A 21,539-nucleotide genomic window follows, 5' to 3' on the forward strand; every position below is an offset into this window, starting at 1 on the left:
CTGCTTTCCGTGTGTAGACAGTGGAGTTCTGTGGCAGGGAGCAGCACGTTGGAGCACCAGCCAGGAACTCCATTGCTGTCACAGGAACCCACGTCCTGGCGCCGTCAGCTGCTTCCCAGAGTCTGTTTAACAGGAGCTGAATCGGGGCCTGTGTTGCTGGGACTCATCCCACGCCATGACTTACTCACTGTAGCTTTAATTTCCTAATTTCTTTTTTTTTTAAAGTTAAGATTTATTTTTATTGGAAAGGCAAATACACAGAGAGGAGCAAAGGCAGAGAGGAAGATCTTTCGTCTGAAGGTTTATTCCCTAGGTGACCACAATAGCCAGAGCTGAGCCAATCTGAAGCTAGGAGCCTGGAGCTTTCCCTTGGTCTCTCTCGAGGGTGCAGGGTCCCAAGGCTTTGGGCCATCCTCGACTGCTTTCCCAGGCCACAGGCAAGGAGCTGGAAGGGAAGTGGGTCCACCAGGACACAAACTAACACATATATGGGATCCTGGCACATGCAAGGCAAGGCAGGGACTTCAGCTGCTAGGCTATAGTGCCGGGCCCGGGTCACATTATTTTTAATACCAAGTTTTAGTTATTTATCTTTCCCCATGATACAGATTTGCGTGGATAGGGAATCTTCCCTATCCCGTATCCCCTTCTAGAATTTATTCCCAAGTTATAATTGTGCTGTCATTCATTGTAAAGACTTACTTATTTGAAAGGCAAGATTAAAGAGAGAGGGAGAGACGGAGAGAAAGATTTTGTATCTGCTGACTTGCTCCCCAAATGGCTGTTATGTCCAGGGCTGGACCAGACCCAAAGCAGAAGCCAGAAGCTTCTGGATCTCCCGTGTGGGTGCAGGGGTCCAGCACTTTGGCTGTCTTTTGCTGCTTTCCTGGGCAAATTAACACAGAGCCGGATCAGAGATGGAGCAGCAGGGCTCCCCCAGGCTCCCGTACGGGGTGTAGCTCAGAGATGGATCAGAGATGGAGCAGCAGGGCTCCCCCAGGCACCTGTGCGGGGTGTAGCTCAGAGATGGAGCAGCAGGGCTCCCCTAGGCTCCTGTGCGGGGTGCCAGTGTCGCTGGCTGTGCCTTAACTTGCTGCACTGCAGTGCCAGCATATTTTCTGATGCGTAGAAGTTTTCCAGCCTCATTGGCACTTTCTATTTTTTCAGAGACCACAGTTTGTTTTAGTGAAGAATTATGTTTAAAACCTGAGCTCCGAGTGCCCGTTGGCTCTGGGTTAGGTCCAGGATGTGCATGTACACGCCTGCAAGTTATATGCATGTGCTCACATGCGCACGGGTTTGCTCCTCAGGTCACACCACGTTTGTGGCTCTGCTGGGGCCTCCGGTCTCCACTCCCCTTCCTACGGCACGAAGCTGCCCCGCTCCCGCCTGCCTCTGGCACAGCTCTGCATCGGGCGGAGGCGAGTTTTAGAATTTGTTCCGTCCCACGACAGGGACAGCCTCCTGGCCACCAGGTCTTGGCTCTGGGACGATGCCCCATGCTCGGAGTTACTCAGGTCGCCGCTCTTCCTGTCCTTACGGGTCTGGCATTGCTGCAATAGGTCTGTTTGTGCCTGATTGTTTCACAGCACAGCTTTTCTACATCCTTTTGTTTGTTTGTTTGTTTTTTAATGTATCTATTACTCTCTTGTTGAATACTAGTTGTTCTCTTGGATTCTACCTAGGGAGGCTGAAGGCAAGAACTTGGTTCTTAAAAATTGGGTTAAGTCCATTGTGTCATGATAGGACCTTGCTGGTCTGAAGTCTGTGCTGTGATGTTGTAGACTGAGCCACAGGCTGCTCTTCAAGGAGACGCACGGGGAAGTGGGCTCGGCTGCGCTGCTGCCCTGTCTCGGAGGCGTGTTTTACTTTGGCGCCCAGCCCGTGGGGGCCTCCCGCACTGAACTGAGCTGCGTCCCCGCAGGGAGGCCTCGGCGCTGCAGGATCCCATGGAGTGCTCAGATATGGCCGAAGAGCAGCGCGTACACAGCCCTCCTGCTTCCTTGGTGCCCAGGCTGCACGTGGTCTTGGCCCAGAAGCTGCAACACATCAACCCGTTGCTGCCAGCCTGCCTGAACAAGGAGGAGAGCAAAGGCTGTAAGTGCAGGAGCCCCGTGTCCAGGGCTACAGGGGTCTGAGCAGGTCCCCGTGTCCCAGGGCCACTCTGGGGTGTGAGCCGGTTCCCCTCCCCAGGGCCACTCGGGTCTGAGCAGGTCCCCCCTTCCCAGGGCTACTCTGGGGTCTGAGCAGGTTCCCCCCACCCCAGGCAGGATTCTCTTCATTGAAATGGGGCGGGGAAGGAAGAGCCTCAGGTTCAGATGGGCATCCACCACTGCTCAGGGGCTCAGCCTGCTCTCGCTGGCCCCTACTGTGTGTCCTGCGTCCTCCCTGGTCCCCTTGTCATCGCGGGTGCCGGACAGAGCCCACGGGCAGTGGGACGTGTGCTCTGAGTCTGCCCTGTCCCTCTGCAGTTGTCTCAGGTTTCATGTCGGAGCTGTCGCCCATCCGAGCCGAGCTGCTCGGGTTCCTCACTCACGCCCTCCTGGGGGACAGTCTGGCTGCGGAGTACCTTATACTGCACCTCATCTCCACTGTGTGAGTGCTGCCTCCGGGCCCCTGGGGGCGGGCGGGGTGCACGGGGCTGGACACAGCAGGGTGACTTCTGACTGGAGTGTGGCCCGACTGTCGGGTGGCCTTTTATTGTTCATTGTCACAAGTGCTATCGTAACAGATTCCTTTTCACCTTTCTTCGCAGTGCCACATTTCACATTTTGATTATGTGCCCCTAAGATTTAGAGCCAACATCACGTGAATGACCTTCTGATGAGTCAAATAGGCTGCTTGCTTTTATTTTTTTTAAGATTTATTTATTTTTTATTGGAAAGATAAATTTATGGAAAGGAGAGACAAAAACGTTTTCCATCTTCTGGTTCACTTCCCAAGTGGCCGCAATAGCCAGAAGCAAGCCGATCCGGAGCTAGGAGCCAGGAGCTTCTTCTGGGTCCTCCACGCAGCTGCAGGGCAAGGATTTAACCGCTGGGCCCGTTTTTTTTTTGTGTGTGGGGGGGGGGTTTTGGTTTGTTTGTTTTTTAATGAAAAAGAGTTTTAAAAGATTTATTTATTTGAAAAGCATAGTTAACAGAAAGATCTTCCATCTGCTGGTTAACTTTGCAGATGTCCCAATGACCAGGGCCGAAGTAGGAGCTCCATCCAGGTCCTGCAAGTGGGTGTCAGGGGCCTAAGCGCTCATCCTTTGTTCTGTTCCCCCAAGTGCATTGGCAGGGAGCTGGATAGGAATTGGATCTGCCAGAACTCATCTGGCTCCCGTGTGGGGCGTGGGGTTGCAGATGGTGGCTTAGTTAACCCTGCTGTGAGATAACGCTGGGCCACACACGAGCCGTGTCATCTTGTTTACACTGAATACGGTGTTGATGCATCCCAGGAGTGCTTCTAGACAGTTAACTGGGACTTGACGTGTTGTGTGCCTCACTTTTGGCTCTAGTCCATATTCTTTTGTTTTCTGAGTTTTGTAGTAACTTCCCGGGGCCTGGTACAGTGGATCAATTGGCTGATCTTCCCCTTGCGCGCCGGGATCCCATATGGGCGCCGGTTTGTGTCCCAGCTGTTCCACTTCCCATCCAGCTCCCTGCCTGTGGCCTGGGAAAGCAGTCAAGGACGTCCCAAAGCCTTGGGGCCCTGCACAATACCTGGAAGAAGCTCCTGGCTGCTGGCTTCAGATCAGTTTGGTTCCAGCCATTATGGCCTCTTCTCTCTGTAAATCTGCCTTTCCAGTAAAAATAAATAAATCTTTAAAAACAATAACAGTAAAAACAAAGTAAAGTGCACATTTGGGAACAAAAAAGGGACAGTGTGTGTTTTCAGGAAGTGCATGGAAAGATGCACATAATGAGAAAGGTGTGCTTTTACTCAAACCTTTGACCTTCCAGTCTCCTGCGTCCCGCAGCCAGCCCCATGTTAGTGCCAGCCGGCGGCCCACACCCAGCTCCGTGGGAGTGCCAGCCAGTTCCCTGCGCCCAGCCCCATGGGAGTGCTGGCTGGTAACTTCATGGCTGGGCGGAGGTGTCTGTTTTGTTTTTATTGACATGCTGTTTCTCATCTGTGGTTTGATGGAAACAGCTTCAGAATCTTATGGATTATCTTTTTCTTTCTTTCTTTGTAGATACACAAGAAGAGATGTTCTTCCTCTAGGAAAATTTACTGTTAACCTGAGTGGTTGCCCACGAAATAGCACCTTCACTGAACACTTGTATCGGATCATTCAACATCTCGTGCCAGCAGTAAGTCCAAAACTAATACAGATGATAAAGCTGCACGGATGCTCTGCCTCTCCTGGAGCCCAGGCAGTTCCCTTTCAGTTACTGATCTATCTGGGAGGTGGAGAGACAGAGCTGCACCCTCTCATTCATTCCGCAGGCCTGGGCCATCTGCCCTGACAGTGACGGGGCCCGACTGAATGGCCCCTGCTGCCTCGCAGGGCCCGTGTCAGCAGCAAGCAGGACTCTGCAGCAAGGTCGGGATGCAGAGCCAGGGGCTCTGGTCTGCGATCTGGCAGCCCGGTGGCATCTTAGCTGTGAGGCCTCTAGCCCTTTGAGGGTGCTAAATCTGATTTCACAGGAAATAAATGTAGCCAGGTCACATGACTTTAAAATGCAGCTGGAGGGCTGCCTGTTAGTGCACTTTGTACCCACACTGGGGTCCCTGGCTCCCAGTGATGCAAACTGTGGGAGGCAGTGGTGCGGGCTGAAGCAATTGGGCTCCTGTCTCTCAAACAAGCTTTAAAAACAATAAATGTTAGGTGTACTCACCCCTAAGTATTATACTTTTTTATTGCCTTCGTGCAAATTTCTCAGAGCGTAATTGCAGCAACTCCCTTAAAAGTTGATGCCAGTTTTTTTTATACAACTTGGTATCCTTTGTGTGCGTTCAAATCTTTAATCTAAGTGAATTCAGAAGTGCAGGACCCTCACTCCCATAGCCGAGGCCACTGAGGCCTGAGGCCAGGGTCCCTTGCCAGCTCTGGCGGGAGGCGGTGCTGCCCTTGCTTCCTGGAGCACCTGGGCACCTTGGTGGTGTGGTGGTGAGGGCCACACAGGGACCGCCCTCTGAGTCATGCAGCTGAAGACACTGGCTGCGTCTTCTGCAGACATTCACTGTGTTACCTGATCCTTGCTCATGAGGAACATTCTCTGCAGTCTTTTCGCCTCCAGATGACAATTGAGAACATGAACCATTTGAAATTCATCCCCCACAAAGACTACACTGCAAACCGCTTGGTCAGTGGACTCCTCCAGCTGCCCAGCAACACCTCCCTGGTCATTGACGAGACCCTCCTGGAGCAGGGCCAGCTGGACAGCCCAGGTAGGGCGGGCTCGCGTCCCCTGCTCCACTGCCGTCCACCCCGGGAGAGGCAGGTGTACGTGAGCCGTGCTGAGCGTGTCTGAGGGTAATTCAAGAGGTCAGGGTAGACCAAGAACTAATGCAGACGAGAATGAACAAAATCAGTAGAATTTCTGGGGCTGGCGCTGTCACAGCCTGTCATAGGTACCAGGTCGTGGCCCAGCTGCGCCACTTCCTGCCCAGCTACCCTGCTGGTGTCCTGAGAAAAGCTGTGGAAAATGGCCCCAGTGCTTGGGTACCTGCTACCCACGTAGGAGATGCAGAGAAGGCTCGTGGCTGTGGCCTAGCTGACCCTGGCTGTTGAGGTCATCTGCAGAATGAACCAGAAGGTGGAAGATCTCACTTTCTTGTTCTGCCTGTAATGTGGCATTTAATCAATAAATCTTTTATTTTATTTATTTACCCTCCCCCTAGAAAGACCCATCTTATCTGTATGCACGTGTTTTAGTCCTGTCACGTTGTTCCAGCCCTCGGCACACACTGTCCCAGGAGGGAGCCTGACCGGGAGCTGTGGATCTTGGGGCACCTGTCTCCTCCCCTTAGTTCTCACTGAAGCATCCCCTCGAGGAACATTGACTCAGCCGATGAACTGGACAGGGCTTTGGGCCCTTTATTAAAGCAGCTGGGGCCTCTGTCCCATCACCTGTGTCAGCACGACAACGTGTTCTGATGCCGGAATCTGGTGCCTGAGTAGCGGCCATCTTGCTTTTCTAGGTGTCCACAACGTGACCGCCCTGAGCAAGCTCATCACCTGGCAGAAGGTGGATTACGACTTCAGCTACCACCAGATGGAGTTCCCCTGCAACATCAACGTCCTCATCACCTCTGAGGGGCGCTCCCTCCTTCCGGTAGGCATGTGCACGGAGGGGCGTCCGTCTGGACAGACAGCTCTACCCGGCTGGGCTCTGGCACTGCTTGGCAGTCAAGTGTCCAGCCCTGTGGCTGCTGCTGGTTAATAAGAAAATCAATGATTTTGTTTCTCTCTGGGACAAAGCTGTCTGCAGGGAAGTGGGTGTCTGCAAAGCCACCTGCCATAGCTGGTCCCTGCTTGAGGGACTGCAGCCTTTGCCTCTTACTGTCCCCTCCCCTCCATTTCTCTTTTTTCATGTGAGTGGCAGACATCCAGGTACCTAGACCAGCCTCCGCTTTCCCAGGAGGGTAGGCGGGGAGCTGCAATGGACGTAAAGCAGCTGGGATTCGATCCAGCATCCCTCTAGGGTGCTGGCATTGCAGGTGGTGCTTTTGCTTGCTGTGCTGCAGTGCCAGCCCCTGTTCCTTGGTTTTCAGCCAGGTTTATTTGAGGAGTGTCTGGGAGATCTTGTAAGAGGCTTCTAGGCCCTGCTGGCTGCCAGGTGCCTGCCCTGACTGGGGAGGAGCCTGCATACGTCTGGGGCTCGGGAGAGATGGTGTGTGTCTCCCTGCAGGCCGACTGCCAGATCCACCTGCAGCCGCAGCTCATCCCACCCAACATGGAGGAGCACATGAGCAGCCTGCTCGCCGCCGTGCTGCCCTCGGTGCTCAACAAGTTCCGCGTCTACCTGACCCTGCTGAGGTTCCTGGACTACACCATATCCGATGACGTGACCAAGGTGAGGGCAGGCGTGCCTGGGCCGCTGTGTGCTGAGCCGCTGCCATAAGGGCGGTCACTCTTGAGGTGATTTTGATGTTTTCTCTGTCATCTTTTCTTTCTAAATGTATTTATTTGCAAATCATAGGGCTCCTCTGTCCACTAGTTCATGGCCCAAATGGCTACAGTGACCAGGGCTAGACCAGACTAAGGCCAGGAGCTTCTTCTGGGTCTCCAAGCACTTGGGCCATCCTCTGGGAACTGGATCAGAAGTGGAGCAGCCAGGACCCTAACTGGCAACCACCTGGGATGCTGGCACAAGTTGCGGCTCTGCCCACTGTCTTACCTGTCTGTAGCTCACTACTTTGTGGTTGTTTCTGATAGGTGCCCTGAAAGAGGCTGCTGCCCCTGGGCAGGCCCCAAGTCATGGTCAGTAAGGGCAGTGAAGCAGCTGTCCAGGATCTGCCAGCCAGGTGGGATGGTGGCTGCTCTGCTGCCTGTGGGGCCGCCTGCTGTCGTGGGACCAGGGCACGCAGTAAGGCTCCCAGCTCAGCCTTCTCCCCTGGGCTGCCATGGAAATGTTCCCGGGTTGCCGTGAGGGCTCAGTGCGTTCTCAGCATTGGGAACCACTGGGCTTTGCTGCTTTGATTGTGGTGAAGGTCTGAGGTGCCTGCTCTGCCATGTCCACTCGCGTCTCTTTGCTATGTGGGCGGCAGCCTCTGCCTGAAGCTGCTGTGGCCTTCTCAAATGGAGCTGGATTTCATTTTGTTGAGAATATTTTTTTTCAGTGGGATTTTTAAAAAATTATGTATTTGAAAGGAAGAGAGAGACATCTCTTCCACCCTGGGTCTCCGTGTGGGTCTCGCACGTGGGTCCATGCGTCCTCACCACTGCCTCCCCAGGCGCAGGAGCAGGGAGCTGCTGGGACTTGAACTGGCACCCGTGGGCTGCCAGCCCTTTGGGGCCATTATTTCCATCTGTGGATTGCGTTGTCCATCTTTGTTGCCCATACTCCGGGGCATGAGAGGGATAGGGCTGGCATGTCCTCCCTGATGGAGACGGATGTCGTTTCCTCTCCCCAAAGGCAGTGGAAGATGACTTCGTGGAAATGCGCAAGAACGACCCTCAGAGCATCACTGCCGACGACCTGCACCAGCTGCTCGTGGTGGCCCGGTGAGCAGGCGTGGAGGGGCGTGCCGGGCTGGGGACGGGCTCCCCACCGCTGTGTGTTCTCCCCCCGGCTGGGCCCTCCTGACCAGCCCAGCTCTTGACTGGCTGCGGTGCTCGGGCGCTCCGGGGCTGTCTGGCTGCAAGGCCGCTGCCCTCGCCTGTCCTCACAGCGTCTCTGTCCCCATCCCAGGTTTCTGTCTCTCAGCGCTGGTCAGACGACGCTGTCCCGGGAGCGGTGGCTGCGGGCCAAGCAGCTGGAGTCGCTCCGGAGGAACCGGCTTCAGCAGCAGAAATGTGTGAATGGGAATGAGCTTTAAGGACGCGACCCCGGGAGGAGGACACAGCGAGTGCCATTCACACCACCTTGTTTTGTAGACGTTTGTATCTAAAAACCACCGACTTTTCCCGAAATTGAGCCTGGTGACATCTGAAGTTTCTATGATAGGGCTTTTACCTTACTGATTTTATGGAGCTTTTGAGGTTTGTTTTATAATTATATAAATTAGTAAGTGTATAAAAGTGTATTTGATATTAAATGTTTACTGTTGATAATGTTGTGGATGCTCCCATTTCCTTAGCTCCAGCTACACCACAGGCCAAACTGTTGAATTGCTAAGCTAATCGGAAGGTTGTTGCCAGTTAGAGGACTCTGCGGTTAACTGGCCCCGGGTTGGGCACAGGGTCCTTGCCCCGTTTCACGCAGCACCGGCACGCTGGCCTGTCACTGCCTGGGCACCAGGCCGGGGCATGGGCAGTTGGTGACGAGTCTTTGGCTTCTGGGTTTCATGGACCAGAAGGACTCAGAACAATTGACACGACAGTGTGGCCTGATTCTTTTGCCAAGTAATCTGAAGGAATCACTGTGTCATTTTTTATATATAAGAAGATAATTTCACGAGGGCTAGTCCTTCCAGGGGAGGAAGTTCAGCTTGGGGGAACAGAGCACTCCCCGTTGGGCTATGCCCAAACAGGAAACAGCCAAGTTAGTCAACTGCAGGGGAGAGACGACCTCTTGTCGCGTTTCCCCAAGAGATGGTGTTTGATTGGGGACTGTCCCAGAAGAGGCCTGAGAAAATAAGCCGCTTCCCCACGAGCACAGCTAACAGTGTAACCTGCAGACCTGGGGAGGAGCGCTCTGCAGTGCGACCACAGCACCGGGCTCCTTTCTAATGCTGCCAGCGTGCGTGGGATTTATTAGCTTTTTTAGTAACTTACCTAGTTGGAAGTAGATGAAGTGACCCCTTACATTTTTCCTGTAAGGCCTAAATTGACACGTGGAATCAACCTTGAAAAATCAAGGGAGTTGGTATGCTGGTGAAGGGAAGTAAAAATTCCTAGTTTGACTTTTCTTAAACACAAATCTATTTTTATAAACTAATGTAAATAATGTTTATATTAGAATTCTAACTGGTTTTCATTTTTATAACTGGTAGACTAGACCTTCCTTAAACTTTTAGAAATAAAACGTTCAACTGGATTTGTGAGAATACCTTTTCTTTGTCCTAGAACAAAGTAGACCAGTTATCGTGAGTCTAATTGTGCCAATGTAAACTGTAATTTACCAAAGAGAAATACGCAATTTGCTTGGTCTTGCAGAAAAGTTCCTTTAAGAGAACCCTCTTTCCAATAAATAAAAACTTCCCAAATGACCAGTACCTTGGGCTTTTGTCATGAATTCCAAGTCCCACCTCTCGGTATGGGCGAGGCTCAGCGTCCATGGGGGAGGGTGCATGGCTCCTGGGTTGTTTGGAAGAGTGATTGATTTAAGGGAGTCCCAGCAGGAGAGGCAGATCTTGTGCGTGCTGGTGTACCCCCAGTGGCCTTGACGGCGGGCAGGGCTGTGTGAACAGGAAGCAGCAGGAGCTTCACCTGGGTCTCCCTCATGGCTGCACAGGCTCTGTGGGTGCATGGATTGTCCTCCACTGCTGCCCAGCCCATCAGCAGAGAGGTGGATTGCAAGTGGAGCAGCCTGGACTCCAGCCAGTGCCCACAGCCCAGCGGTTTGGCCCACAGTGCCAGCCGCAGGGGGCATCCTCTGACTCGAGTCCCGTCTGGCAGGGCACCCTGTGCGTGGCCGTGGATGTTCTAGGCAGTCGGCCTGGGGCAGACATTCATCCTGTTTGAGAAAACTGGGCAAGGGGCTGTAACGGCAGAAGCAGCGCCTTCCAGCCACCGCCTGCAGCTTCCTCGGCCTGTCTGCTCCCCTCCCTGCGGCCAGCACTGGCTCATGTTGGGGAACATTTGTCTTCTGGGTCTTAGAGTGCTGTTAAAAGCAGAAGCAAGCGGTCTGGGTACCAATGTTTGGGTTTCAACTAGGTCTGTGAGCCACTTCATCATGAGAGCCCTTCCCAGGAGTATTTGGAATTGCTCAGATGAAGTACTCAATTGTAAAGCAAATTTCTTTGACTGAAAATCACAGCAGTTTTGCAATTCAAGGACTCTTCACACATTGTCACATTAAATTACAATGATACTTTAATAGTCACAAGATTTAACACTTAAAAAAAAAAACCCAACAGATACCGCTAATAAATACCACAGGTGGAATGCTCACCCAGGTTACAGCGGACAGAATGTAGCTGAGAGTCACGTCGACAAAGTGCGGCCACAAGGACACCAGACAGACGCTCGGGACACGCCGTGCAGCTGCTTCCTGCCGGGCTCACAGGGCCCAGTCCTAAAGCCAGTCAGCAGTTCTGAATCACTGCGGAATGCTCCCTCCCACCTCTGGAAGAGAAAACCTGCACTTTCCCTTGGTATGTATGGTCACCTTTCCTAAAACGACATTCAGGGGGCGCTGCTGCTCCCGGCGGAGCCTGGGGGGGGCAGGACCTGAGGCTCCTACACGGGGAGGTGCACAGGTGGCTAAATATTTTAAAATCTGCTCAAGTAGAACACGGATGAAGTCAAATGAAAACACATTTCCTAGAGCATCACAGGAATGGTTGGTTAAATCATCAGAAATAATGTTAGTATTCAAATGCTTCTCCTTTGTAACACTTTGAAAGCCACTAAAAACCACAGATGTAATTTACCTGGTAGGGGTTAATAGGAATGAACTGAAAAAACGGAATTCTAGAAAACTCGTCCCCCAAATGTGTCCACTCTTTATCCATCCTCTTGGTCAGCTCCACCCACCCACTGCACAACAGGGCCCTGGCACCAGCTGCCTGGTGCACATGGTGAGGGCGGTGCCTCTGGTCCTGGCTGCCATCTCAACACCTGCTGGGGGCAGGCTCCTGCCAAGACTTGGGACTAACAATTACAATCTCGGATTCCTCGACTCCTACCAGGACGAGTTCGAACACCCTAACCGGTGAAGATTACTCTTCAAACTTTTAAATAAAAGCCGCTGAATGGGTCTTCAAGGCTACAAACTAAATCTGAATGATTCGTGTCTGACATTGTGTGAACATACTTTTCAGTTCATTCCGCTGGGTTTCGGGAAGCAGCTCGGGCTCGGCGGGGCTCTTCTGCACTTTGGCCACGGCCAAGTTGATCCCATGGCTCAGTCCAGCTTGGGTGATGCTGGCCACCTGGACCATGGAACTTCGGATCTTCGCGAAGGGAGACACGGCCCGGCTGCCGCTGCCCTCCGAGGGGGACGGGCTCACCCGCAGCCCGGGCTCCAGGTCCGGCGCACTGGAACCGGAGCTCGGCGTCTTCACTGGCAACGCCGAGTGTGCTGCTTCCACCGATAACAACTGCGGGCCCGTGGGGGGCAGCGTCACATCCAGCTGCGAGGGCCGAGAGGGCATCGGTTCTGCGGACCCTGGCAGCGTTTCTTCACCCGAAACTCGCTGGACGGCCTGGCGGCCCCCCTCGGCAGCGCGCAGGCCCGCTAGGCTGGTCCCCGAGAGCTGGGTCGCTTTGCTCTGCGCATCCTGCACAAATTGGTGGCAGTAGACATCCACAGGCTTGGCGAAGCCCGCCAGCGCGTGGATGCTGTCGGCAGAAGGGCTTCTCCTCACAGGCGACTCCTGGCCTTGCCCGCCCCCAGGGACCGCAGGTGCGTGTGTGCCCATGTCTGCGCTGCTGACCGACTGCGAGCGGCTGCCCAGGCGCGGCCCCGAGGCGATGATGCCGCAGCTGGGGAGCACGTAGTCCACCGGCCCCGCGCTCTCTGCAGAGGTGGCCAGCTGCCTGTCCTCGTCGGACTTGGAGTTGCTCAAGAACTCGTCCGAGTGGTAGGACTCGTTGTCCGAAGACAGGTCCCCGTCGGACTCTGCCTGCCCCTTCTTGGCCACCCCTCCCGTGGCTTCCATGGTCTCCAGGCTACTGTCTGATTTCCACAGACTGACTTTCAAGTTTGGTTTCAGGAAGTTCACTTTCACCTCAGGCTTCGTGAAGTTGCCTAGCTTTCGTAAGCTGCCAATATTTACATTAGATTTGGTCTGCTTCACTTTTTGATTAAGTGAGGAAAACTTGCTCATTAAAAAGTTCTTTCCCTGGGCCAAAGAGCCTTGGTGTTGAGATCGGATGCCAATGATGTCCTCATGAGGTTTACTGCTTTTCCTGCAAAGTGGAAGAGACGACAGTGAGCTGCGCAGTCCGACGGCCGAGCCCTGAGCGAGGCACAACGCTCTGCCTGGCTTCATGCCAGCACTACATGGCTAATCAATCAATTCCGGTAACCCCAGAGCTGACCAGGAAACGTCACCCTGGCATCCTGTGATCCCATTATTCAACAGTACCACCTGGGCCGAAGGCAGCACCCTGGGTATCAGAACACTTAAACCTGGAGGGGTACCCTAGACGCATTTTAAAAATGTTCCGTTGTTCAAGAAAAAATCCAAGTCTTCTAAACTATTTTTGGAGGTGACCATAGTCGGTCTAGATGCAGGAGATCGCAGGTGAGTCCGGCGAGCTGGTGGGGGTGTGAAAAGTGTGGGGACAGCTCCCCGCTTGAGCTCCACTGCTGGGGGTGACCCTGTCTTAAGGAATTACCCTAAGCATGACAGAACGCGTGACAGAGATGTGGATCATGTCTTTTTTTTTTTAAGGACTTATTTATTCTTATTGGAAAGGTAGATTTTCAGAGAGAAGGACAGGCAGAAAGATCTTCCATCTGCTGATTCCTTCCCCAAGTGTCCACAATGGCTGGAGCTGAGCTGATACAAAACCAGGAGCTTCTTCCTGGTCTCCCATGAGGGAGCAGGGTCCCAAGGCTTTGAGCCATCCTTCACTGCTTTCCTAGGCCACAAACAGGGAGCTGGATGGGAAGCAGGTTCTGCCGGGATTAGAACCGGTGCCCATATGGGATCCCGGGCAAGGTCCTTAATCACTACCCTATTGCGTTGGGCTTTGTTTTTTTTTTTGTTTGTTGTTTTTTTTTTTTTTAGTAAGAGAAAGAAGCCAGCAAGTCAACTTCTTGACAGTTGGGTGTCACAGCTACGTGCGAGGTGTTCCTGGAGCACGCTTGGGTTCAGCCATCACTTTTAGTATGCCCCTTGCACCGGGCAGATACAGTGCTAAGGGCTTGCCTAGCCCAGCGTTAGCCCCAAAGTGGAGCAGGTAATTTCCTCAGAGCATTGAGCAACTGTTTTGTAAAAGGACAGAGTCACTGGGCTACAATGATCCGTGTACATTTTTTGTTATCTGAATGTTTTCAGTCATATAGTTCTTTACAATTTCACATGGAAAATTCAGTCAGCCACGATCAACCTGGATACTCACCAGCGTGACTGAAGACATGAGGGACTCAGAGAAGGAGACTGCAAGACAGAAGCTGAGTGACCTGTGACGGGTCGCAGAACTAGACAGCCCAGGCCGCGGTGCCACTGCGCCTCGCCCCGCATGGAACAGCCCTCTGCTCCCACCCCGTGCTGTGCTCACCTCTCCAGCTTCTTCTCGATGACAGGCACGTCCAGCCCCATGGCCTGCTTGGTGATCTGCAGCATCTCGGCGATGCACTGAAGGGTGTCTGCAGCCGGACACAAGGACCAGGCACCCCGCGTCAATGCCCACGGCTCCCAGCCAGGCTGCGGCCAGACGCTCACCGCACGGTCATAAGCTATACCTTACACACCACTACTTGTCCAATGCTTCCCTCAAGAATTTCAACAGTGTGTGGGTTTTTTTTTTTAATTTTAAGATTTATGTATTTTTATTGGAAAGGCAGATTTATAGAGAGAAGGAGAGACAGGAAGATCTTTTATCTGCTGGTTCACTCCCCAAATGATTGCAACGGCCAGAACTGAGCCTATTCAAAGCAGCAGCCAGGAGCTTCTTCCGGGTCTCCCATGTGGGTGTAGGGTCCCAAGGCTTTGGGCCCATTTTCCACTGCTTTCCCATGCCATAAGCAGGGAGCTGGATGGGAAGTGGAGCAGCTGGGACATGAATTGTTACCCGTATGGGACCCCAGGCTTGCAAGGTGAAGATTTAGCCATTGAGCCACCACGCTGGGCTCCTACAAGATTTTTTTTAGAAGAATCATACTAGAATAGTGATGGCAGAAGGGCCCACAATCAGCGGGCACTGTAACAGGCATGCGCTTGAGCACGGAGCTGGATGCCCACAGGGCAGCTGTGAACAAGGCAGGCTCACTCCCTGACTGCCACAACAAGGGCTTCCAACAGGGCCAACTACACCATCGTGTCTCCTGCTCCAACTACAAAATCCACAGAGATCCTCTCTCCGTGTTCCTGAGGACACAGAGCCACCCCACACAGCTGCTGAGACAGAGCGTTACCTCCACAGGGAATTCTCCTACCTTTTCCATCCTCTTCCGGGTTGCGCACGGCAGCTCTGAGTGTGTGGAAGTAGCCGCTGGCGTCCCTACACCTGTAGTGTAGTCGCATGCAGGAGAACTTTGGCTTTCCAAAGAGAGTGGGTTCGGGACCTGAAAGCCCAAAAGCCAAGTGAGTAGGTCTGAGTGACTACTTCGACGTAACATTCACAACACAAGCTCGCAGCTGGTACAACTTTCTTCACAATCAACACGTCGGTAATAACCACACCACCAGCTGGGTAAATGTAAAAGCCCTTCCTTAGCTTCAGTTTCTCGTCTTTCCTGGTCCCTAAGTTAATCCTCACGCGATACGTCAGGAACACAGCTGCCACCACTGAATGGCCTACCCGTCTACGCAGCAGGCAGCCGGCCCCTCTGGTTTCGGGGCTGCTGCGCTCAGAAGAGCCCCTGGGGGCAGCGGCATCTCCCCCGGGACGTGGACTGGACATGGACTTTTACCTATTTCTATTTTCTCCAGGTCTTCCAGGCTTAGTCGTTGATACTGGCTTACTTTATCAACTTCATCGTCGTAACTAGATAAGGGAGAGAGGGAAAAGATAATTAAAACAACAAAAGGATTTGGTTTGTCAGATGAGGTTTCACAGAGGCACACTATTCCACACAGGGAAAACACAATTTTTCACTCTCCAGTACATTAGGGACTGGAGACGAAAGCATCTCTATTTCAGGTTAAGCAAATGTCAATCACAGATAATGGAAAACTGGCTAAAGGATCTTACCCTTAAAAACAAAATCAATTGCAAGGTAAAAAATAATTTCAGTTTTATAAAAACTTTTTTTGGAAGAAAATTCCTTATGATCTATTTGCAAGAAGGTGTCTGAGCTAATAACTGAAAAAAGCAAGTCCACACTCAGCTAAGCGTAACTGTCCGCGGCTGCAGCTGCTGCAGCAGAGGGATCCGCCCTCGGGGTCTGCGGGGAGTAGCGCCCCTCAGTGCCCCTGCAGACACGTCCAACAGCAAGCGTGAGGGCCTCCCAGTTCAGTGACTAGCACACGCATGTGCTGTCCGCATAAAGGGAACAGCTGGCAGCACCCCAACGCGTGCCACGCGCTGAGCTGCGGAGACAGGCCCACGAGTACAAGTGCGGGTGCATGGCCTCGGGTGGCAAACACATGAGGGACTGCAGGAGTGACAAAGGGCCAGAGAACGCAATGTCTGATAAACACAGCCAGTGTTTAATGCCAGGATCATGTGTGCAAAGTGAGGAAAATCAAGGTGATTCAGGAAAAATTTAACAAAACCAATTTCTGCCATGCTGTTATATAAATTCTTAAAAACAGAAATGTACTTAAGTTTCTAAAACAAAATTACAAACTTTAAACTAATTAGAGACTTACTAGGCCACGTAGTAGGCAGCGTTGGAAAGCAGCAGCAGCACATCCACGTCTCTGTGAGTGGCGTCAAGGAGGCTGTGGACCAAACGGGATGCGGGGCTCAGCGTGGGCGTGGCACCCGCGTGTTGCCCAGCACCCACAGGTCAGAGCAGGAGGGCAAACCCCAGGGGTTCGCGTCTGAGCTGCAACGTTACAATGTGCCCGTTTGGAAAACAGGGAACAGATTTGGGCTACGGGCGATGTGTGTGGGGGTGAGAAGGGACCTGAGGCGGAGAGGAAGGTGTGTGGGTGGGCGATGGGCAGACGATGCGCGAGCAGCTGCTGCGACGGGAGAGCGTGCGGCTGTGCAGGGAGAACCATTCTCTCACACCAGCCGCGAGCCCGCACCTCTGGGCTGTGGTCCACCTGCACGCAATGTGTCTTCTGCAGGAATCCCCACAGAACATTCACGTCCAAAGATGAAGCCCAGCCTGCATTCCACGCACTACGCACTGACTGGTCTACTTGGCTTCCAGGCAACAAATCGGTGTTTCCTTCACCCCAGTTCACCCTGCTAAATCACAGCCACACTCAAGCTCCGCGGATGAACAAGAAGCTGCAGTCGCAGTAAACCGCGCGTCCTTGCTTTCTCACGAGCGAGACAGGGCCACTGCAAGGACCTAGCACAAACCCACGCAGGCTGGAGCGGGACCGCCCTGGGAACTTACTCTCCATGAATGCGGCCGTTCCGTCAGCAGGGGGAGCCGCAGCCACACTGGCGGGCTGGCCCCCAAAGCCCACCTGAGGGCCGCCCCTGCCGCAGGATTTCGCCCGGCTGCAGCAGACCCAGTCTAAACGCGGCTGGGAAACAAGTGGCCAACGAGGGTGCAAAGAAGGCCGTGTGCCTGGCACTCGCACCCAAGGGAGCTCCCTGGGCGGAGGGAGGCGCTCACAGCCATGGGCTCTGCAGGCGCCAGGGGGGCTTCTTGCAGTGGGGGGTTCTCACGGGTCCCTGCTGCGAGCAGCATGCCTCCCTCCCCGCAACAACCAGGAGACACTAAGCTGTCAGACCGGCCGCAGGAGCAAGCGTGTGGGCGGCAGCAGGTGCACCGCGATCGGGCGGGGGCCAGAGCAGCTCCATCAGTGCGCCGCGGTGGGCTGTCACCCCTGGGCGCGGGTACTCACGCGAATTCAGGGAACTGCCACCTCGGCTGAGCCCTGGACATGGCGTCACGACACCGCTCTGTCATTCCTACTAGTGACAGTGGGCTCTGGCCCTAGCCCCCCAGGCGGGCCGGAATATTAATACCGGTCGGCAGGATCCTCAGGCAGAAACATTAAGTCCTGAACTTAAAAAGCACTTGGCACAGCACAGGCGGTCGGGAACCGTCGGTCTTCCCCCTACCCCCACGGTCCCTGGAGTCTTAGCTGCAGCAGAGACTGAATGACCCTTCCCGTCCACCCTTCCCCTTAAAAGCAAAAATTGAATAAAAAGGCAAACCACGACACAGCACACATGACCCAGGAACGAGGACCTCAAGCAGCCCCGTGGCTCCCCACCCCCGCCGCAGCGCCCGGCGCCGCACTACTCGCTTTTGCTTTCCCGCCACTGGGGCAAGCCCTCCTTCCACACGATGAAAACGAAGATGGCCAGGACCACATGTAGCCCCACCACCGCGACGATGGTCGCGTAGAAGGCGCTGTCTTCGGGGGACATGAGCATCAGACTCTGGAAAAGCAGCAGCTTGCAGGAAAAATACAACCCTACAGGTACTTTAACCATCAGTCCTGCAAAAAGCAGAAAAATCTTGAAAGTCATGGCCAGGACGCCGTCGGACTTGGGCTCCGCGGCAGCGGCGTTGGCGGCCGCGGTGCGCTGCGCGGGCGGCGGGGGCCGGTGGGAGCGCGGCATGCTGGCCTCAGCTGTCCGTCCGTCAGTCCGTCCGTCGGTGCGTCGAGGATGCAGCCCGCGGCCGCCTGCACCCGACCTCGCGCCTGCAGTGACTGCGGCGGCCACTGCGGCAACTGCGCCGCGGCCGCGCCAAGTCCCGCCCACTTCCGCCGCGGAGGGCGGCCAGCGCGCCTGCGCCCGCGTCCTCGGTGCAGGGCAGGGACCCGGCTGGCCAGCAGGGGCGCAGGCAGGTGCAGGGCAGGGACCCGGCTGGCCGCAGGGGCACCCGCAGGTGCAGGGCAGGGACCCTGCTGGCGGGCAGGGGCGCAGGCAGGTGCAGGGCGGGACACTGCTGGCCAGTAGGGGCGCAGGCAGGTGCAGGGCAGGGACCCGGCTGGCCCGCAGGATGCGGGCAGGTGCCGTGGCCGCCCGTCCCCTGCACTGTCCCCACCTGAGGGTCGGGGGCTGCGGTGCTGGCAGCAGTGCGCACAGAAGTCCCTGGAGTTTGAGGTGCGGGGCGCTGCCGCGGGGGCATTGCCGCATTCCCTCCAGACCCTCCTCCTCGTCAGCACCACGCCCCAAATTTTCTTGCCCTATGGGCGGGAGCGGACACAAGTCTGACCATGGCCGGGCAGCGGGGCCAGAAGGGCAGGCGTGGAGGGAGGGCCTGGCCTCTGCCGAATCTCTCAGGTACCTGCATAACTGGGTGCGGTATTTCCAGAAATACGAACAGAACTTCGGAAATGGAGCTAATGACAGGGCCCGACCCTGCCTCGTCCACATGCACCCATTCCTAGCCCTGAGTCCCGCACCACTTCATAACTCAGCAACAGAACCGCATTGGCAGAAAGCAAGCAGATGGCTTGACGGACATTCTTCAAGGAAGAGGGAACTGGCCCAGGAGCACAGGGAAAACAAACCAACCAAACCTGGATGTTCTCCGTGCTTGTGGAAAGGCAGACCAAAGCCTGATGCCGTCCCAACCGCGGGTCTGGGTGACCGCAACCAGAAGAGAGGCGAGGGCGGTGGAAACCGGCGACAGCCGCTGCCGACGGGATGGGAGCTGGGGCCGCTTCTCCGGAGGCGCCTGGGATTCCACCTTCTCCCCCCCCAGCTGCTCTTAGGCATGTCGCCCGGAGAACACCCTGGCTGCCTACAATGGTGCATGGAACACCATGCACAATGGAAATGCACCAGGAACCCATCGGGTGCCATGAACTCAAGGTGCATGTTCTCCCAAGGCAGGGGTACATGCCACGGCGTCCTGCTGGATTCCCGAGGCACACCCGGGGAGGTCTGGTGACTGGTGGGTGCTGAGGCTGGAAGTAAGGGGACAGGGAAGGGCCAGCTGGGGGGTGTGCAGGCCCCCTAGGGGGTAATGGAAACGTTCTGCTGTCAGCTCTGGTGACCTAAGAAAAACTCCGTGAACACACCCCAAGTCACTGAGCCGCGCACCACCTCAGCCAGCTGGTGCGGGATTCTGGCTCAACGTAGCTGTTGAAGACGCAAAGTCCAAGAAGGGAGGGCTGAGGCAGGCAGCTGCCTGCTGATGCCCACCTGTGCGGCGCTGCCCATGCTATGGCTTGGCTTGCTGAGTCCCAGAAGCCACTCAGAGCTGCCTCTTGTTCGCCAACGGTGTCTCCCCACTTTGCTGAGGGGTTGTGCAAAGGTTGTGAGGCAAACTTGGCCTGAGCGTGGTTTCCAAACACACCGAGAGAGGGGGAAGCTGCACCAGCAAGAGATCTCGGAGTGTTACAAATTCAAGTATCAGCAAATTTAAAGAAGTCTCAGATGTATCCTAAAGATTCATCCAGAAGGCCAGTAGGGAGGAAAACAGATGGAGGACCAGGGAGAACCACCACCGGCTGCTACACCTCGTAGTAAGCCCGCCCCAATCCCAGCCGAGCTGGACCCTGACCAAAGACATCCCATGGAAAACACAAAAACAGCACCACTGAGGAGACCCTGTCCTTCCCCGCAAGACCACCAACCAAAGTGTGACCCAAGAAGCCGCTGGCTGCGACACATCAACCTCCCTGTCTGATCCAGCCACCCCTCCTGGCACAAAGGGTCACAGGAAACATTTTCCAGGAAAACACTCGCTCACAGTGGGAGCCATGGGCAGGCAGCCAGTACCACCACCAGTGTCAGACACAGCCAGTCTGGTCCTGCCAGCATCTTGGCTCTCAGCCACCAGGTCTCATCTCAGGGGAGCAGTCCACACGCAAGTTCCTCCCGTGTGGGGCCCTCGCGTGCCCCTGCTCTGCTGCATCTAGACACCCAGCATGGGGCACCACTGCCCATATCAGCCTTAGATTCAGCCAGGGACTTGTGGCTGAAAGGCAACAGACATAGTAGCCCGCATCAGGCACTGGCTCGCATGTTCCTACAGAACACACACACACACACACAGAGTCACCCCAGCAGGGAAGACAGAACCTTAGCCAATGATTCTCAGGTTCCCAACGGATGAAGGTTAAAGGAAGCTATTGAACCAATGGCTCTGTTTTGATAAACTTATTTGGCACATAGTGACCACAAAGCAGAAGGTAGGGATGAGGATGGCAACGTAGGCTTTGACAAGGTACACGGCAAGGGATGATCTTTGAGGACGCTCTTGAGCACTTAATCCAGGGTCTCTCCCAGAGCTGGGGGGAGTGGGGGAGTCCGAACTCCCAGAGCCACCCCTGCTGCCTCCCAGGGTTCCTGGGAGTGGAGCTGGAAAAGGACCCGGGCACTCCGCTGTGGAGAGTGGATGTCCCAAGCAACAGCCTCGCTGCTGCAGCAAACAGCACGCAGAGCTTTAGGCAAGCAGCAGCAGAAGCAATCGCTAGCCCGTTAGCAGAAAGCCACATGCCATGGTGCAGGCTTAAAGGGAATGGGGGGGCGGCTGCTGGGCTCTGCAGAGACGGAGATGGGGGAGGGAGGAAGGAAAGTGTTGTATTCTGTGGGTGAGGAAGGGAGACCAGCACTCGGGTATTCCTGAGGTAAACCCGCAGGAGCTGGAAGCTTAGGTTTAAGCTCCCTAACAGGTGATTTTTAAAAGATTTATCTATTTATTTTTACATGAAAGAGAGAGAGAGTTAGAAATCTTCCATTCAATGATTCACTTCTCAAATGGTCAAAATGGCCAAGCTAAACTGGTGTCAAGTCAGGAACCGGGAGCTTCTTCTGGGTCTCCCACTTGGGTTCAGAGGCCCAAGGCTTTGGACCATCCTCCACTGCTTTCCTTAGGCCATTAACAGGGCACAGCCGGGATTCAAATCAGTGTTCACATGGGATGCTGGTGCTGCAGGTGGAGAATTAGCTTGCTATACCACTGCAGTGGTGGCGGGGCGGGGCAGGGAGGCAACAGCTGGTTTCTGAAAGATGTGGTCCTGGCTATTCTTGTTTCACCTTTGCTAGAAGTAACTGTGGGAGCTCCCGC

At 54.6% G+C, this 21,539-nt stretch overlaps 2 protein-coding genes across 4 annotated transcripts in view; one reads left to right on the forward strand and one right to left on the reverse strand.

Moving 5' to 3' along the window:
- Positions 1 to 9,810, forward strand: part of LOC121164099 (minichromosome maintenance complex binding protein) — a 36,577-nt gene extending 26,767 nt beyond the window's left edge. The window contains exons 9-16 of one of the 2 annotated variants that reach the window (XM_040992007.1): positions 1,925 to 2,103; positions 2,472 to 2,595; positions 4,181 to 4,298; positions 5,214 to 5,379; positions 6,133 to 6,266; positions 6,843 to 7,007; positions 8,070 to 8,158; positions 8,346 to 9,810. In XM_040992007.1, the coding sequence (XP_040847941.1) occupies positions 1,925 to 2,103; positions 2,472 to 2,595; positions 4,181 to 4,298; positions 5,214 to 5,379; positions 6,133 to 6,266; positions 6,843 to 7,007; positions 8,070 to 8,158; positions 8,346 to 8,472 (1,102 nt within the window). In that variant the 3' untranslated portion in view covers positions 8,473 to 9,810. The remainder of the gene's footprint in view (positions 1 to 1,924; positions 2,104 to 2,471; positions 2,596 to 4,180; positions 4,299 to 5,213; positions 5,380 to 6,132; positions 6,267 to 6,842; positions 7,008 to 8,069; positions 8,159 to 8,345) is intronic. The other variant, XM_040992006.1, reaches the window with a different exon arrangement.
- A 797-nt stretch (positions 9,811 to 10,607) lies between these two features.
- INPP5F (inositol polyphosphate-5-phosphatase F) overlaps positions 10,608 to 21,539 on the reverse strand; it is a 75,766-nt gene continuing 64,834 nt past the window's right edge. For both annotated transcript variants that reach the window (XM_040992004.1, XM_040992005.1), the window contains 5 exons: positions 16,246 to 16,317; positions 15,345 to 15,418; positions 14,868 to 14,996; positions 13,991 to 14,078; positions 10,608 to 12,670 (listed from right to left, as the gene is read on the reverse strand). In XM_040992004.1, the coding sequence (XP_040847938.1) occupies positions 11,533 to 12,670; positions 13,991 to 14,078; positions 14,868 to 14,996; positions 15,345 to 15,418; positions 16,246 to 16,317 (1,501 nt within the window). In that variant the 3' untranslated portion in view covers positions 10,608 to 11,532. The remainder of the gene's footprint in view (positions 12,671 to 13,990; positions 14,079 to 14,867; positions 14,997 to 15,344; positions 15,419 to 16,245; positions 16,318 to 21,539) is intronic.

This window comes from Ochotona curzoniae, unplaced genomic scaffold (genome assembly GCF_017591425.1).
Source record: "Ochotona curzoniae isolate NIBS_2020 unplaced genomic scaffold, NIBS_Ocur_1.0 contig_66, whole genome shotgun sequence".
Lineage (NCBI taxonomy): Eukaryota > Metazoa > Chordata > Mammalia > Lagomorpha > Ochotonidae > Ochotona > Ochotona curzoniae.